Here is a 27,968-nt window from a genome sequence, read left to right as displayed (position 1 = left end):
TCCGCCCTGAACAAATGCGACAAACAATGTAGAACAAAATGAGATTAAATAAAAAGTGGGTAGTGTTGCTGCATCTGGATCACGGGTCCCCGGGTTCGATCCCAGCGGGGTTGGAAATTTTCTTTGGCCGGGGACTGGGTGTTTGTGTTGTCCTGGTCCTTTCATCATCGTGATCATTCATGACAGTGGCTAGATTGGACTGTGTAAAAACTGGGACTTTGTACGGGCACTTATGACCGCCCAGTTGAGCGCCCAGCAAACCAAACATCATCATTATCATCATCACTTCTTTTTAAAGTTAATCGTATGGATAGCCCCCCCCCCTTCCCCCCGTCGGGCAGGTCGTTCGCCGGGTGCCGGTCTTTCAATTTGACGCCACTTCGGCAACTTGCAGTCGATGAGGATGATAGGACGATTATGATGAGGACAACGTAACACCCAGTCCCTGGGCGGGGAAAATTCCCCGACCCAGCCGGGAATCGAACCCGTCACACTGATCATTCAGCTACCGGGGGGGGGGGGGGGGGGGGGGGAGGGGGCAGACATCATCATCACTCACTCCATTGTACAGTATTTCAGGCTCTGGCATTAGGTGTCCGATGTGGGGCAGAACAAGTCGGAGCGTGGAATGCTCAAAAGCGGTACACTGAGAAGATCATAGCTGTGTACGTTGACAATTATAGCCCAAATTTTACCGCAGGATCTATTTCTGGGGCTGATATCGCTCATGTGCGCTTTTTCCTCGAGCTGGTGATGTTCCATTTTGAGCTGAGTGGATAAAGTGGCTCTGGCAGGTGCGTTACCTATGACAGTTCCGTAGCTGAGGAAGAGCTGGTGGAACTGCGAGGCGAAGGAGGTGAAGAGGCAGCCGAGCGCGGTGACGAGCCCGCCCAGAACGGCGGTGAGGCGCGTCGACTTGCGCCGGCACAGCGCCACCGTCACCGGCGACATCAGCAGCGCCACGCCCGTCGACAGCGCGCCCAGCCACCCTGCAACAACAGAACCAGCTTCAGCATGTTGGCCGTGCCAGCATTTCGATGTGTCTCCACACTAAGACAGCTGCCGGTCACGGTGACCGTGCGGTTCTAGGCTCTACAGTCCGGAACCGCTGGACTGCTACGGTCGCAAGTTCGAATCCTGCCTCCGGCATGGACGTGTGTGGTGTCCTTAGGTTAGTTACAAAATTTCTTAGTCACACGTATCGATGACAGTCATAAAGTTTAAATTATTATTTCAAGTTTGACTGGTGTTTTCGTTCCTTTTATTTCAAACGAAACACTAATTGTAAGTCTTACCAGTTACAGCCATCCCCATCTACACTCCTGGAAATGGAAAAAAGAACACATTGACACCGGTGTGTCAGACCCACCATACTTGCTCCGGACACTGCGAGAGGGCTGTACAAGCAATGATCACACGCACGGCACAGCGGACACACCAGGAACCGCGGTGTTGGCCGTCGAATGGCGCTAGCTGCGCAGCATTTGTGCACCGCCGCCGTCAGTGTCAGCCAGTTTGCCGTGGCATACGGAGCTCCATCGCAGTCTTTAACACTGGTAGCATGCCGCGACAGCGTGGATGTGAACCGTATGTGCAGTTGACGGACTTTGAGCGAGGGCGTATAGTGGGCATGCGAGAGGCCGGGTGGACGTACCGCCGAATTGCTCAACACGTGGGGCGTGAGGTCTCCACAGTACATCGATGTTGTCGCCAGTGGTCGGCGGAAGGTGCACGTGCCCGTCGACCTGGGACCGGACCGCAGCGACGCACGGATGCACGCCAAGACCGTAGGATCCTACGCAGTGCCGTAGGGGACCGCTCCACCACTTCCCAGCAAATTAGGGACACTGTTGCTCCTGGGGTATCGGCGAGGACCATTCGCAACCGTCTCCATGAAGCTGGGCTACGGTCCCGCACACCGTTAGGCCGTCTTCCGCTCACGCCCCAACATCGTGCAGCCCGCCTCCAGTGGTGTCGCGACAGGCGTGAATGGAGGGACGAATGGAGACGTGTCGTCTTCAGCGATGAGAGTCGCTTCTGCCTTGGTGCCAATGATGGTCGTATGCGTGTTTGGCGCCGTGCAGGTGAGCGCCACAATCAGGACTGCATACGGCCGAGGCACACAGGGCTAACACCCGGCATCATGGTGTGGGGAGCGATCTCCTACACTGGTCGTACACCTCTGGTGATCGTCGAGGGGGACACTGAATCGTGCACGGTACATCCAAACCGTCATCGAACCCATCGTTCTACCATTCCTAGACCGGCAAGGGAACTTGCTGTTCCAACAGGACAATGCACGTCCGCATGTATCCCGTGCCACCCAACGTGCTCTAGAAGGTGTAAGTCAACTACCCTGGCCAGCAAGATCTCCGGATCTGTCCCCCATTGAGCATGTTTGGGACTGGATGAAGCGTCGTCTCACGCGGTCTGCACGTCCAGCACGAACGCTGGTCCAACTGAGGCGCCAGGTGGAAATGGCATGGCAAGCCGTTCCACAGGACTACATCCAGCATCTCTACGATCGTCTCCATGGGAGAATAGCAGCCTGCATTGCTGCGAAAGGTGGATATACACTGTACTAGTTCCGACATTGTGCATGCTCTGTTGCCTGTGTCTGTGTGCCTGTGGTTCTGTCAGTGTGATCATGTGATGTATCTGACACCAGGAATGTGTCAATAAAGTTTCCCCTTCCTGGGACAATGAATTCACGGTGTTCTTATTTCAATTTCCAGGAGTGTATTTCCATTCCACATCAGAGATTTCCCCTCTCTCCTATCTCTCCACTTTAGTGCATCCCTTTCTCTCTTGATACCGCGGCCTGCTCACCCACCAAACGCATCGTCCTTTTCCGTATTTCCGAATCTCCACCTTACCACTTATTCACCTTCTATAGAGACCACGAACTGCTTATAAATTTACACCCACAACTAGTGATGTGGGCCGGACAAATGCCCAGTGGACAGGAGATTTATAAATGGGAATTTGCCCGAGGATTTACCCGGGTATTTGTCTGTAGAAGTTTTAAATTTCCTAAAATCTGGGCATTTACAAAAAAAGTTCTTTTTAAAGTTTTTACTCCTGAAGTGTATAATTTACCAATTACAATAAGGGATGCTACCATACTCCCGATATTAGAAGTTAGTAAATGTTTACATTTAAACATACGTATGGCATTCATTGTCTTTCTTACTATGAACGAAAGGAAAGCAGAATGAAGCACTTTTCTTTTTTTTTTTTTTTTTTTTTACTAGCATTCCAACTTACTGCACCAAGGATGGACGCGTGTTACTGACAGCTGCTTGTCATTTACAATGTACTTTTCATTTCTACAGTTATACCAGTTCTAACTCTTCTGTCTCTCTCTCTCTCTCTCTCTCTCTCTCTCTCTCTCTCTCTCTCACACACACACACACACACACAGAGAGAGAGAGAGAGAGAGAGAGAGAGAGAGACCGCATTGAATAGCTTTATAGTGGAAAGTTGGAATTAAAAAAAAAAATGCAAATCCACGTCCTTAGGTCATCGCTTTGTAATGTAATACACTTCACAGTCCGTGTCAAATCTCTGAATATTACTGACGAATGATTATTGATAACAAAATTATTACTGAATGTATTAAACAGCTGGCATGTGTTTCTTGATAATAAACGTATTCTTAAATGATAAACTGTTTAAAGTAGAAAAAATGCTTTATTTTGAGATGTGACATTTGAGATATACTATAGTTTTCTATTCTGTTCCTTTCTTTGTTTATTTTCGCATACTGCACTGTTGTGAAATGAAAATAAGAACACTTACATAAAAAGGATTTAATAACAAAGAACCGATACCGAATACGCTGGATTCGTTCGATCTCGATACTAGCTGATTCATAGAGAATCGGCGGTTCTTGCATTCGTGGAACCGGAATCAGCACATGACTCATCCATAATTAAAATCATTATGGATAAACTTGTTTTACTCGAACATTTTTGCAGCAGTATAGTTTAAGTAAAAGTACTACTTACAAGCTACCTACTTCATATAAACTATACGTTATTTGAATACATATTTTAAAATTTGAGTTTTTTACTATGTACTACCAAAAGAATTGACCCCATTAAACATGTATAGCTACGTCTGCAATCGACTTCATTTCCGCTGATAACTCTTCCATAACTCTCAAGCAGTTTTTCTATTTGATTACCCACCCACTACAGAAGCAGTGTTGTAAAACACCTTTTCCAAACGAAAATATTAGTTTAATATTTTTTTATAAATGCATCTGATCAATTAATCTTTAACATGCATTAATGCCCAGGTATTTATGAATTTTAGGCATTTGCCCAGACATTTATCTTGGACTTTTCCCCAATTTATAAATGCCTAGGAATTTTACATCAATACCACAACCATCCTAACATTTAATGTCCCCAAAACAACTTTACCCAGCGCAGGTCTTTTACCTTTTTAGTGAAAGTGTAGGGTTTCCTTTCAATAAACGTTGTTCTACTTTTTGAAGTTTTTAAATTTCCATTTTTGTCATTTTATCTTCACCTGTCAGACTTTTTATTTCATTTTGCAATCATTTCTACATTACATTTTAAAACCTTTTTAAAATTTATCATGTATATACAGGTATACCGTTTTAATCTTTGATGGGGAATAACTCTGGAGGGAGGGGAGATACAGAAAAATGTTCTAGATGAAAGCTGTAGGTGGCAAAGAGGGTCACAGATTGCGACTAATGGTTGTGACTTTGAACGTATTTTTCAAGGTGATATGGAGGTTAAAACTGATTTTTTTAAACTCTGAACCCTGACATTTGAATCAAGGTTTGACAAAAGCGACGAATTTCATGTATAAAATGGTTCATTATTCAAAGTAATGGCTGGATCAACGAATGTCAAGTAAGCAAATATGTTTTTAGCTCTAATAGAGATAAACTTAGAATACAGGAGGGATACAGCAAAATATGATGGTAGATACAAATTGGGAGGGGTGGGGGGTGGGGGATATCAAGAGGAATGAGAGACGAGGGGACTCATTCAACGACTCGTAAATCAATGATCCACCTTTTATTTCTGTTTTTCTCTGTCTTGCAAGTGCCTTTGCCAATAAAAACGTTAAGTTCAGATTCGTGCTGCTCTTTCCAGATCCGACATCATAAATAGGGGTTTCCATGAAACAAAACTTAATCTTCAATTAACTAACTAACTAACGCCGTGCGAACAGGACTCGGAAGGCCCATCGGTACCGATCGGCCGCCGTGTCATCCTCAGCATACAGGCGTCACTGGAAGCGGATGTGGAAGGGCATATGGTCAGCACACCGCTCTTCCGGCCGTATGCCGCTTTACGAGACCGGAGCCGCTACTTCTCAATCAAGTAGCTCCTCAGTTTGCTTCACAAGGGCTGATTGCACCCTACTTGTCAATAGCGCTCGGAAGACAGGATAGTCACCCATCCAAGTGCTAGACCAGCCCGGCAATGCTTGATTTCGGTGATCTGACGGGAGCCAGTGTTACCATTGCGGAAAGGCCGTTCGCCAACTTTCAATTACCTTCGATAATTACCTTTAAAGTTTTGGTTACTAGTAATGATACGTACCCTCTTACGCCCGTTCCACTCTGCATCTAACACTTTATTTTGCTGTATCCCTCCTATATTCCGAGTTAATCCCTACTAGAATTAAAAACACATTTCCTTATTTCACTCTGGCTAAACCTTGCCATGAAGTTGAATAATGTATCATCTTATACGTAAAATTTAACAATCGTTTCCTTTAACCTCCAGCCGGCCGGAGTGGCCGTGCGGTTCTAGGCGCTACAGTCTGGAGCCGAGCGACCGCTACGGTCGCAGGTTCGAATCCTGCCTCGGGCATGGATGTGTGTGATGTCCTTAGGTTAGTTCCGTTTAATTAATTCTACGTTCTAGGCGATTGATGACCTCAGAAGTTAAGTCGCATAGTGCTCAGAGCCATTTGAACCTTTAACATCCGAAAATAACGTTTAAGGTAATGGACGTTAGCAGCAGTGCGTGACCCGCTTTCCACATGCAATTTTTATCTAAACCATTTTGCTGTATCTCATCTGTATACCGATGTATTCCCAATTATGGATTAAAATGGTCCACACTGTACAATATTTATCATATCTTCATTTATTTTATGTAAATACTGTACACCGAAGACAGCGGTATTTTACCCCTAGCAATCCACCATCTGCCCACATGTGATGAGGAGAATGAAATAATAACAAATAAAAAGAATAGTTGTAATTTTGGTACAGGTTGAGTGTTCAGTGCACAACACAACCTTTTGGCTGAGCGCTGTTACTCAAGAAATGAACACTGCGAAGTATTGCAAGGCCGAGTATAAAGCCCAAGATCGTCGTCCTAATATGATTGATCCAGCGAAATTCAGACAGCAAACATAGTCCGAGCTTGCGGAGTGTTACCTGATCATGATGCTATTGCACTTGGTTTCCTGTGGCCGTTATCGGAAATACGCGGTGATGTAACAGTGAAAAAGTGCAGTGGTGACTAAGGAAAACGTATCGCAGTTATGCTTATGCTATCACATGGTTCAGCGTGTCCTCGTGAAATGTCTCGATAAAAACTTAGGATAAGCCAACCCATGTGCTCTTACTGAGGTGTATTAATATTGTGGTCAACGAAATGGCCGTCAACATGAGGACAGACAGCGCTGAATACCACACTGGTCTTTGGTCGTTGTGTGGGCAGATTTACCCCGTTAAGGAGACAACAGATTTACGTAACATGACGTGGAAGGTGTGTCTCCGGCCTGTCGCTGTATGCTCGCTACCTGCTGTGCATGTGTGGCGCCGACGGTCGTGGGAGCGAGTAGTTTAACGTTATTAAAGTTCGTTTGTTTGCAGGTACATATCTGCAGTATTGATACACAATGAAGTCACTGCCCCACAGTTTCTACCGTAGAGTCCGCAAGCACTTTTATAGAGTTCCAGGAAACCGCATCAGAAGCGTCTTTGGTCATTGATGTCGTCTGTTTTCAAACTCTCGCAACTTTTTATCAACTCCGTTCGCTGAACCTTACATTTTTTTTAGAATGTTTTAAATCCTTATCTCCTTTCTGCGATGATTTTCATTTCTGTGGTAGTGAAATACTGATTTGCTGAGATAATGTTTTTCTGGATCAAATGTTTAAATGTGTGTGAATTCCTAAGGGACCAATCTGTTGAGGTCATCGGTCCCTAGACTTACACACTACTTAAACTAACTTATGCTAAGAACAACACACACGCACACACACGCACACACACACACACACACACACACACACACACACACACACACACACAAACACACACACACATATGCCCGAGGGAGGAGTAGAATATCCGGCGGGAGGAGCCGCGCAATCTGTGACATGGCCCCTCAAACCGCGCGGACACTCCGCGCGACTTTTCCTGAATCCTACCGAGAAACATGTAGGTTCCTAACATTTCATTAATACTTTCAAAGACATTCAACCTAAGTTTTTGAAAACTGATTACACGCTAGAGGATAAATATTTTGTTGTATGATTAATACAGGGTACCAGACGAATGCCATATTCCTTGACTTCCGGAAAGCGTTTGACTCGGTGCCCCACTGCTGACTCCTAACCAAGATACGAGCATATGGGATTGGTTCCCAAGTATGTGATTGGCTCGAAGACTTCTTAAGTAATAGAACCCAGTACGTTGTCCTCGATGGTGAGTGTTCATCGGAGGTGAAGGCATTATCTGGAGTGCCCCAGGGAAGTGTGGTAGGTCCGCTGTTGTTTTCTATCTACATAAATGATCTTTTGGATAGGGTGGACAGCAATGTGCGGCTGTTTGATGATGATGCTGTGGTGTACATAGAAGGTGTCGTCATTGAGTGACTGTAGGAGGATACAAGATGACTTGGACAGGATTTGTGATTGGTGTAAAGAATGGCAGCTAACTCTAAATATAGATAATTGTAAATTAATGCAGATGAATAGGAAAAAGAATCCTGTAATGTTTGAATACTCCATTAGTAGTGTAGCGCTTGACACACTCATGTTGATTAAATATTTGGGCGTAACATTGCAGAGCGATATGAAGTGGGACAAGCATGTAATGGCAGTTGTGCCGGCCGCGGTGGCCTCGCGGTTCTAGGCACTCATTTCGGAACCGTGCGACTGCTACGGTCGCAGGTTCGAATCCTGCCTCGGGCATGGATGTGTGTGATGTCATTAGGTTAGTTAGGTTTAAGTAGTTCTAAGTTCTGTAAAGGAGACCACTTATAAAACACTAATACGACCTATTCTTGAGTACTGCTCGAGCGTTTGGGATCCGTATCAGGTCGGATTGAGAGAGGACACAGAAGCAATTCAGAGGCGGGCTGCTAAATTTGTTACTGGTAGGTTTGATCATCACGCGAGTGTTATGGAAATGCTTCAGGAACTCGGGTGGGAGTCTCTAGAGGAAAGGAGGCGTTCTTTTCGTGAATCGCTATTGAGACCCAGCATTTGAGGCTAACTGCAGTACAATTTTACTGCCGCCAACTTACCTTTTGCGGAAAGACCACAAAGATAAGAGAGATTAGGGCTCGTACAGAGGCATATAGGCAGTCATTTTTCCCTCGTTCTGTTTGGGAATGGAACAGGGAGAGAAGATGATAGTTGTGGTATGAGGTACCCTCCGCCACGCACCGTACAGTGGATTGCGGAGTATATATGTAGATGTAGATGTAGAATATTCGAATTGTTTTTTACCGAAGATCTACAACCATTCATTCTAAAACATAGCGATGTGTACTGCATTTAATGGCATTTAGATATTCTTTCCACGAAGCTTTCGACGATATAATCTGTGTTAATGTTCCCAGTGACAATTATAGCAATGATAGACAGGATGTACTCTATGTGAACCTAGGCTGGCCGCCGCAGCGCACTTTCGATTTATGCAACGACGATTACATTTTCTATTTTTGAGAGATCTCCGGGGCCTTAAAAAAAAAATGGTTCAAATGGCTCTGAGCACTATGGGACTCAACTGCTGTGGTCATTAGTCCCCTAGAACTTAGAACTACTTAAACCTAACTAACCTAGGGACATCACACACATCCATGCCCAAGGCAGGATTCGAACCTGCGACCGTAGCAGTCGCACGGTTCCGGACTGCGCGCCTAGAACCGCGAGACCACCGCGGCCGGCGGGGCCTTAAAAAGTGGTACGTAGTTCGATGATTATAAAAAAAGCACAGTTAGTCCCATATCTCTGTAGACAAGAAAGTTAATCGTATAATCCATATATGTAAGAATGTGGACTTCACCAGATACCGTTTGATGGCCTGCGGCGCATAAAAGTAGATGAAACTTACAAATGAGAAGAACAGCAAAACCTCTGGGTCGATGTACGTACGCTACATTTTCTCTGTAATAGACTAACTTGAAGAACTGGCCATTCGAGTTAAAAATATAGTAAACGTATTTCATTTTGGAGCGACGCCAGAATGGTAACATTGCTTGAGTAGAAGTTAAGATACCTAATGCTTCATTAAAAGCTGATGACAGATAGACTTTCTAGGAAACCATCAGCACTGAAAAACATGTTTCTTGGTTCTTCTCCCTCTCAAAACAACAGCTTCCACAGTTCAGAGTGCCACAAAAGTATCGTTATATTTATGTCTCACATAAAAAGAAGCAACATAGGAACAAACTTCTCAATGTGTGCTCCTACTTGCAGCATACCGTGAAAATTATGTATTGTGTAGAGGCCATTTTATCTTCTGCCAGTCTCATTATGAGCTCTTTGGCCATAAGGCAAGACTGCTGGTGGAACAACAGCGAATACGATGCTAATTCCATCACTTCTTGGATTTGGGGCCTGCGCAGAACTTTTCTTTAGATCGATGGAGTCTATGATGCAGGGTTAATTTCATAAACGGGGACACACTTATGGAAACGATCCCGGAGAGAATAAGACGCAAAAGAGGTCGTATGGACATACGGCCGGAAATTCGTTCCAATGGAGGTACACCCACTTTAAGATTGAGTTAAAAGATGCTTGACAGTGGCCCCGGCATGATCATCAGGCAGATGATCCGCCAGCATGAGGTAAGTAAGAGGATCGTGTGGAATGTTCTCCAAGATGGCCGTCACCATCTGTATCACTTGCAAGGAGCGTAAGCCTTATTACCTACCGACTTGCCTCCGTGGCGACGGTCTTGTCGCTGGTTCATTCTGTCTACGTCCACATCTACACTCCGCAAACCACTACATGGCATGTGGCGGAGGATACATTGTGTACCACTGTCACTTCCCGGTTTTCCTGTTTTAGTCACAAATGGTTAGCAGAAAGGACAACTGCTGGTAAGCATCTGTGTGGGTTCGAATCTCTCTCATTTTAATCTTCGTGGTCTTCTCGCGACAAGTAAGCAGGAGGAAGCAATATATTGGCTGACACTTCTAGGAACGTACGCTCTCTGAACTTAAACAGCAAATCACACCGAGATGCGGAATGCCCGTCTTGGAGATGGTTGAGCATCTTCATGACATTTTGGCTCTTTCCAAATGATCCTGTAACGAAACGTGCTGCTCTTCTTTGGATCTTACCTATTTCGTAAGACAACTGGTACGGTTCCCATAGTGACGAGCAATATTCAAGTATTGGTTGACCGAAAGTTCTGTTTGGTACTTCCTTTGTTGATGCACTACATTTCCAACGAATCACAGTGTGGCATCTGTCTTGCTCATCGATTTTACATAGGACCAGAATTTTCTCGAGTTCTCGGCAAGATCTTTTGCTAAGGGACGACGGTGGTACTTGTCCTATGCTTCAAGCATCGATCTTCCTAAAGACACACGAATCTCTGTCGTCATTTGAGTGTTATTTTCTGAACCGGCAGTGCAACAGCCTTTGCTACCTCAGCATTTTACGAATACGTTGTTAAATCGCAGTGGGTCTTTTCCATCTTTAATCCACTTACTCCGCACATGCTTCTGAAGAGCATGATTTACAATCTGTTTAAACTTTTCCCATAATTCCTCTACGTCCATCATACTGGAACTAAATGATGTTAGTCATTGACTAAGTGGGATGATAAAAAGTGTTTATCTGCTCTTTCTAGCAGAAATATTCTCCTAGCCTCCTTGATTGATGTATTACGTTCAGTAACCGTAGTCGCTGTGGTGACATCATGATCACTAATCCCAGTTTCTATACTGACACTGTCGATAAAGTCAGGCCTGTTTGTAGCTTCAAAGTGGGAAATTGTTCATTGCGTCTTGGCTGTCGAACTACATACTCAAGAGACATTTTGGAAAACGTTTTCATAGGTACTTCGGGAAACTGCCATGCAGTGAATCCATAGACGTCCCAGACTATACTTGGTATGCTAAAGTCACCTGCAACTAGAATTGCGTGATCTGGGTATTTCCCCACTACTGACCATAGGCTTACTTTGAATGACTCTAAAACTGTCACAGTAGAACCCGAGGGGCAATAAATATATCCAATAAAGAACTTGATTTCACATAGACTAGCTCTATGCAACCGGATATCTTCACTGTCACACTTAAATTCTATCTTGACAGAGCTAATATTTTTGTCAACTGCAATGAACACTACCTTCCTATGGTGTCTTTCTGATATACGTTCCATGACTCGCTAAATATGTCAGGGCTTTCTACTTCGGGTCTTAGCTATCTCCCTCCCCCCTTTCCCAAGAACAATTTGAGCGCAAGAAATTTCCTGGAGGGCACCTAACTCGGGAACTTCGTTACAAATACTTCGCCAATTCACTGATAAAATTTTGATAGCCAAAGTGTCTTAACTCTGAACACTGTGTGGTGAGTGATCATTAGAGTACCTCAAACCACCGCCTAACCGTAAAAAATCCTCATGTGCACTCCACAAGTACTCTGCTACCCTAGTTTCTGCTTCCTTTGTGTAGTGTACCTTGACCTATCATGGGTCCAGAAATTTACCAACCGATAGAGCAGGTCGAGAAATCTGCAGCTGAGGCCGTCACAATGCTGCAAATTACGAACTTTACTTGGATGCCTCCAGTATGGCCAGCAGCCTTCACCATTTCCACTAGTCCACTGTATGAATTGAGGATGATCTCAAAACACAAGCGACAGGTACCTATAGTGCCAATGTGAGCTACAACTTAAAGACGACTGCATCCTGTACTCTCGAAGCCACATATAAGGACTCCTCCACATCTTGGATGACGCCCCATGGTAAACATAACCAGTGCACTAGGCTTTCTTTCCAGAACTGAACGCTAGTTTCCTAAGAGGCTCCATAACAAACCTAACTTTTGAGCTCTTACCAACTAGCTAACCACTGCCCCCATGTACCTATTCGCACCCTGTTGAAGGAATGGCCACCTGTTCACTCACAAGGCGAATAGGCGAGGCAAGACGGCCAGTCTCCCCATTGGCCCTCCGCCTCGAGTCACGCTTCCCGAGAGAAATGACTACTCATAGATGGCCTGTATGAAATATGTGTCTATTTAGCATTTTGTGATTATCGTTTATTAATTATTGTTATTTTCACTTAGTACATTATGGTATTTACCTGAGGTACTTAAGCGTATGAGATAGTTTATAAATGAAGTATTTGACGTCATTTTATCATCTCACTTCTTACTAACTCACAATGTGAGGGTGTGAACTATGTCACCATCGAAAACAGTGAAACATTATTATGAGGAGAAGAATTTTATTAAAGTTTGGTGAGAATATAGGGGATGTAAGTTCATTATATTTTCTAAGACCTCTATGGCCAATGCTTAAAACAATTTTATGTGTAACATGAAACTCAGGACATTTAGAAAGACTAGAAATCATACGTAAGAGTAATAAGATGCAGCACAGTTGGTTCGAATGAAAAGTGAAGGGTCTGTCAAATTCGTTTGTATCTCAAATCAGTATTGTGGAACCCATGCACAAATAAACTGCAGCAATCCCTTAAAAGCACCAAGACGTGATACCCAGCGTAAAGTAGATTCCTTCAATGTGATGGGATAGTCATGAAGCACACAGATAACTGTGCCTGCTTATTATGGTTGCCATGCTAATGGAGTCGCACAAAAACAACCCAATCTGCGCTCAGGTAATGAGACAGGCTGTTCGCTTCCATATCCTTTTTTGCCTCTTAGCGTAGCCGTACGTAGTTGGATTCCTGAACCTATATATAAAAGATCTCTTCTTCTCTTGTTTCTTTTACCACACTATGCGTCGAATATCACTCGCTCTTTTTTTGGTACTCAGCAAAAACTATAAATGAAATACAAAGAAAACCGTTTTATCTTGTATGTACTCCATTAAAACCAGAAGTCACATGATATTACTAGAACGATACCGCTGCCATTATGGACAGATGTGAACTATTACTTCGGAATTCCAAAACCTAGAAACAGTACTCACGGCAATGGTTCAGTTGTCGAGAAATTAGAGAGATAAAATAAAAGTGACAGAACAGTCGTATAAAGTGGTATCACCAGACGTTTATGTGAATGCATGTACACATGTGAAGTTATAAACTGGAACCTGAACGTTATCATATGTTTAGATTAGTCATTTGATGCTGGGGCTTCAGCGATTGTTAATTATTATAAAACTAATTTTATTCATTTAAATCACAAATAACTTTTACTGTTGTAGCCGATTTCGATATTTAAGTCAACTTCATGTTACCAGTCATAACATGGATCTCGATCCTTTTGGAGACGTTGTCTACAGCACTATCTGCAGTACAACTTTCAGCTGCTGGTCATCAACTGTGCCAGTGATCTCCCGTAGTGACATGTTCAGCTGCCGAAGATACAAAAGGACGTCGTCGTCAGACGGAAAACAAAAAGCAATAAGACTGAGCCATAGTACCCTAGCGTGTGGCACACTGGTCCACAATTGTTGTAACTGGTCCTTGCTGTCGAATGCAGTGGTCGAACGGTTCTAGGCACTTAAGTCTGGAACCGCGCTGCTGCTACGGTTGCAGATTCGAATCCTGCCTCCGGCATGGATGTGTGTGATGTTCTTAGGTTAGTTAGGTTTAAGTAGTTCTAAGTTATAGGCGACTGATGACCTCAGATGTTAAGTCCCATAGTGCTCAGAGCAATTTGAACCATTTTTGGTCCTTGTTATCGTGGATACTGGCACTTCGACGAGGTCCCGAGTTCGAGTCTCGGTCCTGCACACAGTTTTAATCTGCCAGGAAGTTTCATATCAGCGCACACTCCGCTGTAGAGTGAAAATTTCATTATAGAAACGTCCCCCAGGCTGTGGCTAAGCCATGTCTCCCCAATATCCTTTCTTTCAGGAGTGCTAGTTCTGCAAGGTTGGCAGGAGAGCTTCTGTTAAGTTTGAAAGGTAGGAGACGAGGTACTGGCAGAAGTAAAGCTCTGAGGGCTGGGCGTGAGTCGTGCTTGGGTAGCTCAGCTGGTAGAGCACTTGCCTGCGAAAGGCAAAGGTCCCGAGTTCGAATCTCGGTCCGGCACACAGTTTTAATCTGCCAGGAAGTTTCATATTAGCGCACACTCCGCTGTAGAGTGAAAATTTCATTCTATCACACAGAGAGTTCATAGACATACATGTCATGTGTGGATGAGTATGTTACTGTCGAAAAATGACACTACGTTATTGTCATATGAGAGGTAACACATTAGGACTCAGGTTGTCCATGACGTGCCATCGTGCCATAAGTCACTGACTCCGAACGCTGCCATTTGTGTTGTGGTGTTAACGGGAGCCTATACATGCGACGGTAATTCCCTAGCGTGGCTGCTATTAGTTTCCAAGCAACGGTGTGGGATGACACACACTGTTGCAAGGACTCCATTTCTTGTTGTAGGATGGCTAGAGTAGATATGAAGGAGTTACAATGTTCTTGGTGCACAGCATGGCGATCCTCCCTTGTGGTTGTCAGACGTAGTCGATAGGAACTCTGACGACGAGTATGCCTGCCCTCAAATTCCCATCGAGCCCAACATCAGACCACTCTCACATTCAAATGGTTCAAATGGCTCTGAGCACTATGGGACTTAACATCTGAGATCATCAGTCCCCTAGAACTTAGAATTTCTTAAAGCTAACTAACCTAAGGAAATCACACACATCCTTGCCCGAGGCAGGATTTGAATCTGCGACCGTAGCGGTCGCGCGGTTCCAGACTGAAGCTCCTAGAAACTCTCGGCCACACCGGCTGGCACTCTCACATTCAATTGCCCCAGAAAACTGGTTATTACACGAGTAAGCGGCATCCCTGACGGTGATCATTCAAAATCTGACACTGTTCACACCCCTCATATACCCTAGATACCCAGACCAGATAACAACACAAAACACGAACAACAGCAGTGCACTCTCCCAGTCGTTCTGCTGGTCTCAAAGAATGACAACTCCAGTCATTTACACAAGCGCCAGCGGTGTGAATGTGTACGAAATTACATTGAAATCCGACCATGTTTTCTAGGTGCTTCACTTTTTTTTCTGGCAGTGGAGCTGATAAAGTTGTTTGTCATTATGACTAAATAAAAGTTTACTGTGGTTGTTATCATATTTCCTGGATTCCTGAGAGAATGTACCAATAATATGGTGTAGTACCACAGTGACGTATAGATAATTTTGATGAATAGTGACATCTCCGTGCTGTTATGGATAATTACGGAAAAGAGAGAAAGAAAGAGGATGAAACTTGGAGCTGGTATGTCATCCGCTTTTCTCGAATGATGCACAGGACCGCTAAGCTTAACATCCACGCCCGACGTACAGGCTATCGTAAACTTGTCCTCACTCTTCAGGAGACTGCAACTCTGACTGAATGAATCTATCAAGCATCGATCTGTTCTAAAATTTGAATCAAGATTCTTCGATGGCAATGCAGCCTCTTCCGCAAATCTCAGAAAATCAAACATCACGTTCCAGATCGCTATATCACGAAGACGCAGCGGCGTTCAACTCATAGGTAGCGGTTGAAATTCTGGCCGTGAAAAAAGATTTTTAGCTACCAAATGTGACAGACAACGAGAAGATGGATGGTGCTGCACAGTTCTTGATCTTCCCGATTGTCTTGAGTTGAATTCTGTGTCTCTGTGGAACACGTTAATGAAATGAACGCATGAAAATTAATTCAAAATGAGTAAGCTGTTGTGTTAGTAAACTGTTGTCTCACTGAGCTATGCACGCCTAGCAGGACACAACAGAAAATAACATAGAAAAGATTAAATGTTAGGCATCAGCTTTGGGGAAAGAAACTAGATTTTCATAGCCTCAACATAGTCTCTTCTAGACAATGTGTCACTGTTTCTGTACGTACTTAGGTTTATTATCATTTTTTTTCCACCAGTCACTTGCTGAAAACTAGTTTAACGTTGTACTAACAGTTTTAGGGTTTATCGGTTACAGTTACGTGCAGCAATTGAAACTGAGGATACAAGACATTCACATCCAATAAGAAAAATAAAGAAATGCTTGGGAAACTACAATTTCTGCAAAGCCGTATGCTATGTACTGATCCAAAACTGTCACAGTTCTTTGGGGAGATCTGTTCCTGATCCAAGATTCCGAGATAGTTGGCTCAGTTGCGGATATAAAGTGTAAACTTGTTCCCAGCCCACTATGACCAGTTGTGATTCAGGAATTCTTAGCCAAGATGATAAACAGAAATCATTATTATTACATTCAAGCTTCAAAACCTGTTTGCAACTTACAGAGCGGCTTACTGTTTGTAAACATTGTTTATTCAGAGAGCTTGACCACAATGTGAACGTATTTCCCAGTGTATGTAATCATTCACAGAAGTAGGAAGTTAGGAGATGTATGTAATTAACCATAGCACATTGCAATTTACGTCACAACTGAAGGCTCACGAACGGAAAGCGCCAACAATTTGCTCCAGTTAAAGTTTAACCTGTTCTCTGTATACCATGAGAAGATATTGCACACTACCCCAATTGATAATCAACTTTAACAATGACATTTATGTAATGTGCAAGTATATTTAAAAGAAAGCAAGAAAGCTTAAGGTTTTACAACTCATCGAGAATGAGGTTATCAGGCATGGAGCACAAGACAGGATTGGGAAGAAAATTGACCGTGCCTTTCTAAAGGCACCAATCCTTCAGTCTTTCAGCCGAATAGCGATTAATGGAAATGAAGGAAAACTTTAATTTAGATACCTATACCTGGACGGATATTTGAACCACCACCATCCCAAACAAGAGTCCATTGTATCACCACTGCAGCACATCACTACTTTTTTTTAATCGTATGGTATGTTCAGTGCCTGATCATCGACGTTTGTCCGCAAAAGCAAATAACTGTAGTGTATCGATTGTATTCGGCAAAAAGTACGGCAGAGCGGAAGTGAGTTGCAACGGAACAAGCCACAGGCAGGCAGGAGTGTTATGCGTTGGAAAGCAAACTATGGCCGGGTGATACGAAGCAGAGGCAGCTGGACTCGGCATAGCAACAGCCGACGCTGCAATATGCTATTGAAAGGATGGAAGCCTTTCCTCAGTTTCCACCACAGAAGTGTTTAGAGTATGAGCCTTAAGCCCTGCCCGCCGCGGTGGTCTAGCGGTTCAGGAGCTCAGTCCGGAACCACGCGACTGCTAAGGTCGCAGGTTCGAATCCTGACTCGGGCATAGATGTGTGCGATGTCCTTAGGTTAGTTAGGTTTGAGTAGTTCTAGGTTCTAGGGACTGATGACCACAGATGTTGAGTCCCATAGTGCTCAGAGCCATTTGAACCTTAAGGCCTAATCGAACATAGTGTGAAAGCATACAGGGTGTTTCCGTAAGAGCTTGTGAAAATTTAATAGGACGTAGAGGGTGCTCAACTGAATAATTTGAGGTCGGAGAAGTCAGCTTAAGGAGATAATAGGAATATAATCACATCACTGCGTACTTTTCTATTCACATTACTTACAGTTAACTACAAATACCATCACTAACACAATGATCCGTTGGTACTGAATCTTACAAAATATGCTGAATTTGACAGCCATTAACCTCAATGCAAGCATGACATCAGCGAACATGATTCTGACGCACCCTAGCAAATATCCATGGTGTAGTCCTCATGTTGCCAGGTCCCTTGTTTCTTCTTTCTAATGAATCAATCTCCCGCAATCGTCGATCGAGAGAAATAGACATTTGATGTGACAGAGGATGCCTGTTGGGAAACAGTTCCCTGTACAGCCCTTCAGCAGCGAGAGCACTGCAACGTACTTTCCCATACACGAGGTGCGTTTCAGTGGGTTCTGCGAAACTGTATCGGTACCTCTCCATCGTACCGTACTCTACAGCTCTGGATAGCACTGAGTAATGAATGGGTCTGTCATTGACTCATGAAATAATGTAAAAATGATACAACAGAGCAACCTTATGTACATGTCCACTACTGGCCATTAAAATTGCTACACCACGAAGATGACGTGCTACAGACGCGAAATTTAACCGACAGGAAGATTCTGTGATATGCAAATGATTAGCTATTCAGAGCATTCACACAAGGTTGGCGAATGTGACGACAACTACAACATGCTAAGATGAGGAAAGTTTCCAACCGATTACTCACACACAAACAGCAGTTGACCGGCGTTGCTTGGTGAAACGTTGTTGTGATGCCTAGAGTAAGGAGGAGAAATGCGGACCATTACGTTTCCGACTTTGATAAAGGTCGGATTGTAGCCTATCGCGATTGCGGTTTATGGTATCGCGACATTGCTGCTCACGTCGGTCGACATCCAATGACTGATAGCAGAATATGTAATCGGTGGGTTGAGGAGGGTAATACGGAACGCCGTGCTGGATCCCAACGGCCTCGTATCACTAGCTGTCACTAGCAGTCGAGATGACAGGCATCTTATCCACATGGCTGTAACGGATCGTGCAGCCACGTCTCGATCCCTGAGTCAACAGATAGGGACGTTTGCAAGACAACAACCATCTACACGCACAGTTCGACGACGTTTGCAGCAGCATGGACTATCAGCTCGGAGACCATGGCTGCGGTTACCCTTGACGCTGCATCACAGACAGGAGCGCCTGCGATGGTGTACTCAACGGCGTACCTGGGTGCACGAATGGCGAAACGTCGTTTTTTCGGATGACTCCAGGTTCTGTTTGCAGCATCATTAGGGTCGCATCCATGTTTGGCGTCATCGCGGTGAACGCACTTTGGAAACGTGTATTCGTCATCGCCATACTGGCGTATCACCTAGCGTGAGGGTATGGGGTGCCATTGGTTACACGTCTCGGTCACTTCTTGTTCGCATTGATGGCACTTTGAACAGTGGACGTTACATTTCAGATGTGTTACGACCCGTGGCTCTACCTTTCATTTGATCCCTGCGAACTACATTTCAGCAGGATAATGCACGACCGCATGTTGCAGGTCCTGTACGGGCTTTTCTGGATAGAGAAAATGTTCGACTGCTTCCCTGGCCAGCATATTCTCCAGATCTCTCACTAATTGGAAACGTCTGGTCAATGGTGGCCGAGCAACTGGCTCATCACAATACGCCAGTCAGTACACTTGATGAACTGTGGTATCGTGTTGAAGCATCATGGGCAGCTGTACCTGTACACTCCATCCAAGCTCTGTTTGACTTAATGCCCAGGCGTATCAAAGCCGTTATTACGGCCAGAGGTGGTTGTTCTGGGTACTGATTTCTCATTATCTATGCACCCAAATTAAGTGAACATGTAATCACATGTCAGTTCTAGTATAATATATTTGTCCAATGAATACCCGTTTATCATCTGCATTTCTTCTTGGTGTAGCAGTTTTAATGGCCAGTAGTGTAAATAAACGACATAGCATGTGTAAACTGGTATGCATGTTATTTGTAAATAAGGTGGAAAACAGTAGTGCTAGACAAAGCGGTAGACAAGTTTATTAAAATATTCTCGTCTCAACATGGCAGCCTGCACGACGAGCCTGTGACACCCAGAGGAAAATACCGGGCTGTCGTACGAGGTCTGCTGTTTGACCATGGGATGGGGCAGCCTGCCATAAGTCACAAGAGTAACCGGCGGCAAAATAGAGAGGCACCTGCTCGGTGGAGGGAGCTCACGGCAGTCTCCGCAGTATCATCAGATGCGCTGCCACGCTGTCATCACAGTCACAGCTGCAGGAATCGCTATCAGCAGCATTCGAGTGACACCATGCTCAGCACCGCTCTTTGTACCGTCAGCAACCCTGGATGTATATTGTTATGCATGAGAATCAACTGGATGCTTCCACCAAGCTTTTCCTGATGTACTACGTCCGAGGGCCAGAATAAAGAAGATAATTAAACAAGTCTATATTCGTCCTGACATCTCATTTCACTCTCCACAGGTGACAATCCATGGGTCTACTAACACTGGTGTCGGCTCATTGACATTACCTTCTTAGAGCAATGCATGAACGTACAACCCACAGTATCGTGAGTCCAAAAAATTTTGATTGTATTTTTGTCATGGAGGAAAGGTTTGACGGTCATGAATTTTTTGAATTAGATTTTATTGTGGTAGAGAACCATAGTATTGTCTAGTTTTATAGGTAATACACTCCTGGAAATGGAAAAAAGAACACATTGACACCGGTGTGTCAGACCTACCATACTTGCTCCGGACACTGCGAGAGGGCTGCACGAGCAATGATCACACACACGGCACAGCGGACACACCAGGAACCACGGTGTTTGCCATCGAATGGCGCTAGCTGCGCAGCATTTGTGCACCGCTGCCGTCAGTGTCAGCCCGTTTGCCGTGGCATACGGAGCTCCATCGCAGTCTTTAACACTGGTAGCATGCCGCGACAGCATGGACGTGAACCATATGTGCAGTTGATGGACTTTGAGCGAGGGCGTATAGTGGGCATGCGGGAGGCCGGGTGGACGTACCGCCGAATTGCTCAACACGTGGGGCGTGAGGTCTCCACAGTACATCGATGTTGTCGCCAATGGTCGGCGGAAGGTGCACGTGCCCGTCGCCTGGGACCGGACCGCAGCGACGCACCGATGCACGCCAAGACCGTAGGATCCTACGCAGTGCCGTAGGGGACCGCACCGCCACTTCCCAGCTAATTAGGGACACTGTTGCTCCTGTGGTATCGGCGAGGACCATTCGCAACCGTCTCCATGAAGCTGGGCTACGGTCCCGCACACCGTTAGGCCGTCTTCCGCTCACGCCCCAACATCGTGCAGCCCGCCTCCAGTGGTGTCGCGACAGGCGTGAATGGAGGGACGAATGGAGACGTGTCGTCTTTAGCGATGAGAGTCGCTTCTGCCTTTGTGCCAATGATGGTCGTATGCGTGTTTGGCGCCGTGCAGGTGAGCGCCACAATCAGGACTGCATACGACCGAGGCACACAGGGCCAACACCCGGCATCATTGTGTGGGGAGCGATCTCCTACACTGGCCGTACACCTCTGGTGATCGTCGAGGGGACACTGAATAGTGCACGGTACATCCATACCGTCATCGAACCCATCGTTCTACCATTCCTAGACCGGCAAGGGAACTTGCTGTTCCAACAGGACAATGCACGTCCGCATGTATCCCGTGCCACCCACCATGCTCTAGAAGGTGTAAGTCAACTACCCTGGCCAGCAAGATCTCCGGATCTGTCCCCCATTGAGCATGATTGGGACTGGATGAAGCGTCGTCTCACGCGGTCTGCACGTCCAGCACGAACGCTGGTCCAACTGAGGCGCCAGGTGGAAATGCCATGGCAAGCCGTTCCACAGGACTACATCCAGCATCTCTACGATCGTCTCCATGGGAGAATAGCAGCCTGCATTGCTGCGAAAGGTGGATATACACTGTACTAGTGCCGACATTGTGCATGCTCTGTTGCCTGTGTCTGTGTGCCTGTGGTTCTGTCAGTGTGATCATGTGATGTATCTGACCCCATAAATGTGTCAATAAAGTTTCCCCTTCCTGGGACAATGAATTCACGGTGTTTTTATTTCAATTTCCAGGAGTGTAGAAGGCACGACTGGTTAGTGCCTGTTGGATGTGCACAGTGTAACCATGTACAGAATTAGTTCCAGTAAAATGTTATACATCTAATTCTTGGGGACATATGGCTCGCTAGGCAGTGCAATGAGTCGAGACGGCTCATGATTAGTATTTTGTTTTCTTGTCTACTGAATGTTAGTTCTCAAAATGAGTGTTGTCAAGGACAAAGCTTCGACAGAACCAAAGATGCAGGGTGTGTCAGAGCCGGAAGCAGCACACATGTTATTAGAAGAAGTAGCACAACTGACAGTGGATCATACAGAATGCAGGGTAAACGGACAGTGTGCAGCTAATACAAAATGTTTCAGGTGTGGATGCATCGAGTATGTTAGGATGCAGTGTTGCCAGCCTCAAGGTAATCTGAATAAAGTTAGAGAAAGTTACAATTTTAGAAGTAGGGGACCGGGGAAGAATAAGCTAATGGGAACCTCGAGTCTACACTCCTAGTTAGAGTGGATGCTGTGAAACGTATGCAGAGGAGGACTGTGCGATAAGATGAATAATAGGAGAAAAGGGTTGCGGTATTATTGAACACAGGGTTGCATGCATCAGTTACCAGTAGTGATCTGGTGAATTGTATGCAGTGGGAGCCACCATTGTACAGATTGCGTGGAGTTGAGGATAAAGAATTCATACGATTAGGGTCGGTGGACGTGCTACATTTCAGTGAGATCTACGACATGATTCTAGGATTAAATTTCTTATATCAGCATTGTGGCATCATCGATCTTCGAAAACATAGGGTGGAACTTGATATAAACACCTTTCACTTAGGTGAAGCTATTGCCAGTGTAACCATGTCGCAAACAGAGTCTGTCACGAAAGAAAACCAATTAAACTCTGAATGATTACACCAAGACTTGATTTGCACCACTGTGTACCTAAGGGAACTAGGAAATCACTTTGGGGCAATGTTGAGCCTACGTTGCCAGTAGGAATTTTGTGTATGGTGGAATCCTCACAAGAGAATGGAGTATTAGATCAGGAGGGTTGTGTAGTTAAAAGGGCTATTGTATACATTAAAGAAATAAAGCCGACCGCGGTGGCCACGCGGTTCTAGGCGCTGCAGTCCGGAACCGCGCGACTGTTACGGTCGCGGGTTCGAATCCTGCCTCGGGCATGGATGTGTGTGATGTCTTTAGGTTAGTTAGGTTTAAGTAGTTCTAAGTTCTAGGGGACTGATGACCTCAGATTATAAGTCCCATAGTGCTCAGAGCCATTTAAACCAAAGAAATAAAGGGTGAAAAGAAAGTACCCATTTTTATAGATAATTTCAGCGGAGAGGACATAGGATTAACAAAGGGATTGTTAATTGCTAATATGATTATCCTCAATGAAGAAGCATGGAACATGAAGGGTGTCAGTCATGGACAGTTGCCGAACGTGATTGAAACTGCATTACGAGGAAAAGTGAAACACCTAGAGGAAAGCAAAAGAGAACGGATGGCAAAAATTACTTTTGAAATTTAAGGACATATGTTTCACAAGAGGTCCATTACCAGCTACGCATATTACACAACACTGCATACCAATAAGAAATGAATCACTAGTCTACCGTAAACCATATGGAACACCTAGGTACTTACAACCAATTTCTGAAAAAATTTTCGATCAACAGCCGTAAGACAGAATGAATGAAGAAGGTAATAGTGCAAGGGGCAATAAAAGAACAGTCGTAGTGCAAAAAAAAAGTGTGAAACACGAAAATATAGGTTTCATTGTGATTACAGGCATCTAAATGCGAAAACCATAATGGACGTCCAACCTTCGCCAAACATCACAGAAACCTTGGACCATTTAGAGCAATGCAAATTTTTCCAAATGAAATTGCTATTGGGACAAAAAGAGGTAACAGAATGCAATAAAGAAGTCTTCGTGCCGGAATTGTACTTTCATCAGGCCGAGGCGCATTAGTGGAACTCTACCTGTGACAAGATAGTTGTAGTGGCTAGCTGTTTTGAGGGGAAGCTTACTTCAGCAACGAGCTAGAATGAAATGGGAGTGGTTTGTTATTAAAAGGAGCAGCTTGCGAGATAACGAGGCCTACTTTCCACCTAACCACCGTTGTTTCAGGGATAACTCACCTGAGTATTTCGCAGTCTCGTTTGTGTTGACCAGAGGAGCCACGGAAGTGCTATCTGCCGCATATCTCACCAGCTTAATCAAACTCTACGGCCAGAATTAATGCAGTCTATAAACACTCTTCTGAACCAGCAGGAGGGACAAATCTCCCTTGAAACCTTAGTGCAGCATGTAAATTTACAGAGGTAAAATAACTACCGGAAAGAGACAATACTGACTATTGTCACACCAACAGCCACACTGACTTCTGAGGTAGTCCTTGTTTTGGTATGTAGATGACAAAGCAGAAGACTCAGTTCAGACCCAGCCATCGATCAGATTCCAGTGGATTGTATACACGAAGCACAAAGGCAGCAGAAGGTTCAAAAAATGGCTCTGAGCACTATGGGACTTAACTTCTGAGGTCATCAGTCCCCTAGAACTTAGAACTACTTAAACCTAACTAACCTAAGGACATCACATACATCCATGCCTGAGGCAGGATTCGAACCTGCGACCGCAGCGTTCGCGCGGTTCCAGACTGTAGCGCCTAGAAACGCTTGGCCAGCCCGGCCGGCGTGCTGCAGAAGGAAGGTGAATGCAAAAAGGGATAGTATTGGGGATAATTGACTCATTTTAGCTTGTAGGTTTGGAACAGAGTTAGAGGTTATTGTGCAAGACGCCCAGTAATGTAATAAGCAAGGCAATATGGCCTGTACAAATGTGTACCATTGACAGGGTTAATGAAACCGGTTGTTAGAATTATTCTTAAGAGGTTAAACAGGGTCAGAAAGGCTGATGGACAGGAACTCTAGTGTGAAGGATAATCTAGTTTGGTCAACCCAAGGGACCACGTCATGATAAAAAGGAGGGTATCGACTGTATCCAATCAAAAAGTACGACAGAGACGAAATGAGTTGCAACAGAGACAGCCGCAGGCAGGCAGGCAGAATGTTACGTAGTGCGAAGCAAAACAAGGCTGGCAGGCATTGTGAAGAAGAGGCACCTGGCTGCGGTATAGCAACAGCCAACACTGCAGCACGCTAGTGGAAGGACAGAAGCCTTTCCTGATTTGCCACAACAGAAGTGTTTAGAGAACATGCCTTAAGCTCTAACTGCACGTAGTCTGGAGTGTATAATAACTCAGCCATTCATGTACTAAAATATTCTCGTCTCAGTATCACGAACCTGTGACACACAGAGCAACATCCTGAAATGCAGTATAGGGTCCGCTGTTCGACCATGAGCTGGGACAGACTGCCCTGAGTCACAAGAGCAACTGCCACCGAAGCAAAAAGGACAGAAGCCTTTCCTCATTTGCTACCACAGAAGTGTTTAGAGCACATGTCTTAAGCTCGCTGGAGGGAGGTCACGGCCACCTCTGCAGTATTATCAGCTGCGCTGCCGGACTTTCACAGTCGGAGATGTCCCTGTCAGCGGCATTCGAGTGACACCGAACTCAGTACTGCTCTTTGCACTGCCAGCAGTGCTGGACATCTATAGTCACACATGGGAGGCAACTGGACACCTCCACCAAGCTGTTCCTGATGTACTGCGGTTGATGGATAGAATAAAGAAGTTAATTAAAAAAATCTACTTTCATCCTGACGTCTCATTTCGCTCTCCATAGGTGGCAATCTCATGGGTCATCTAACAGAAGCTGGAACAGAATCCAGTGGCGAATCAACCCATCGCCTTTATTCACACACACACACACACACACACACACACACACACACACACACACACATACATACATACATGCACACTTTACATCATCCAATCAGTTTCATATAGATTAATGAACCAGTAGGACTAAAACCATGCGGGCCGCGGTGGCCAAGCGGTTCTAGGCGCTTCAGTCCGGAACCGCGCGACTGCTTCGGTCGCAGGTTCAAATCCTGCCTCGGGCATGGTTGTGTGTGATGTCCTTAGGTTAGTTAGGTTTAAGTAGTTCTAAGTTCTAGGGGACTGGTGACCTCCGATGTTGAGTCCCATAGTGCTGAGAGCCATTTGAACCATTTGAATTAAAACCAAAACTAAATTTAGCTTATTAATAATAACAGTGTCTCATAGAACGTAATTTGGTTAGTACACGTAGACTTGTTGTCACTTTAATAGCTTGTGTGTATCAGGTCATTGCTTATTTATTTAATGAAGTTTTCAGTTTTTTTCTAGCAGTTAACTACGTATAGTTTCACGATGGAAAAATCTACTTAGGTGACTTTCACAGACAGTATTGTGGGATTTAGCGAAATAATAAGTACAGTTGCAGGTCTAGGATTTTTTTCATTGTGAAAAAGAAATAAAAGTATAAAGCTAGCACCTTGGAGTTCTGTTGCAATCACTAGCTCACAGATATTTGCTTAATCGTCTCTCACTATAATATGTGTCGTGGCAATCAGGAGTGGGTTTGAAGGATTTGTCAAATCCTGAAATTCGAATGTCTTCGAAAGGGGGCTTAATGGATTGATATCTCTTCGACAGAAATATGTAGATTTAGGTAGAACCTATTTAAAAACAGATTTTTACCTCGGAAGATAGTTATATTTGAAATATCAGTAACTAATCCAACATTTAAAGAGAAGGCCTTCCAATAACATACTCTGTACAAAATGAGTGTGTTGGGCCAAGGTCGTGAACAACGGCCTCTACGGCCCAACGCACTGACTTTGAGACTTGGTAGGCTATAATGAGAAAAGAATTATGTTTCAGTGTGAGATTTCTGAATTGAAGCGTGCACCCGTCCCGTGAAACTGTTGTATCTTAATAACACCCCTCCGGCGTTGTCGGCGTTAAAAGGGTTTTTAAGCAGGCTGGTACTGCTTCAAACGCTCCCCGGAAGGGAAAATTGGCCACTGTGGCGATATTACTGTAACTGGTCCGCGGCAACATTAACGTTCGGACAAGCGCTGCAAGCATAGTAAGCCGCGGGAGATAATAAAAGTGTTACGAGCGCTCTGCACAAAAACGAGGAGTGAGCGGCGCTTGCGGGCAAGGCTGCGCCGTTACACGGCCCGCATAAAGCCGTCATTTCGGGCCTTTGCTGATCATTTGGAAACTCCCGCCCGTCCAGTACTTTCCATGAAAATGACATAATGGCAGTCTTAAATTTTTATGCGTTTTATCTCGAGGCTGGGCAGGAAATTCTTAGAGAATTAATCAGGCCCAAACAGTTCGGAAGAATGAGCACCGCGACAGACATTCGGCTACCGGGGCGGGCAATAACGCAGGAATGCAACCGTTCGGAAATGGCGAGCCCAACGAGATTAGGTTTCCGTTTATTTTTGGATCCGCTTCATATATTTTTCCTCCAGCCTGTGTGTTTACTTGCAACTTCGCTGAAAAGTTGTATTCAAGCTGATAGACTGTAGTATTCACATGTGACAAGCAACATGCCGTATCATGATACTGTGGTTCGCGAGAACCGGCAAAAGGAACGTTTCAGAGAAAAACAGTTTCTGAATATTTACAAACTTCCAAAAACATTGTGTTCGCTTGACATGAATTGTAATTATTGTCTTATCACAGTAATTTATATGTTACGGAATGATGGAACACTTAAAAGATTCCATCGTTTTCGGGAGTTCTAAAACCATATACCGATATGTGAAATGGTTTCTCACGTTTAGTTCGATGGCAAAAATAGTGACCGATTTTAGAATACAAATGACTGATATGCCACATCAGGTGTTACCGATTCTTCTGTTTAACTAAATACGAAACAATATATCTATGTGTCTTAATCACTTCCTTAGAGGAAATATACATCTCGCAGTTTCTAAAACTTTATTTAAATATGTTACTCCACTCGGAAGATCAGCTTACGCTTAGATAACGTGCGAATTATGTTTGGACGGGTGCACCAAGTGTGTGTTCCGAAATTTTAATTTCGATTTCCTTATGTTTCTTTC

At 44.6% G+C, this 27,968-nt stretch overlaps 1 protein-coding gene across 1 annotated transcript in view; it reads right to left on the bottom strand.

Annotated features, from left to right (window-relative positions):
* LOC126298246 (monocarboxylate transporter 2-like) overlaps window positions 1-27,968 on the bottom strand; it is a gene marked incomplete at its 5' end in the record, with an annotated part of 362,063 nt that overhangs the window by 129,875 nt on the left and 204,220 nt on the right. Inside the window, one exon of the mRNA XM_049989550.1 lies at window positions 804-989. Within this exon, the coding sequence (XP_049845507.1) occupies window positions 804-989 (186 nt within the window). The remainder of the gene's footprint in view (window positions 1-803; window positions 990-27,968) is intronic.

Source organism: Schistocerca gregaria, chromosome X (genome assembly GCF_023897955.1).
Source record: "Schistocerca gregaria isolate iqSchGreg1 chromosome X, iqSchGreg1.2, whole genome shotgun sequence".
NCBI lineage: Eukaryota > Metazoa > Arthropoda > Insecta > Orthoptera > Acrididae > Schistocerca > Schistocerca gregaria.
This window is presented reverse-complemented; position numbering and strand designations above follow the sequence as displayed.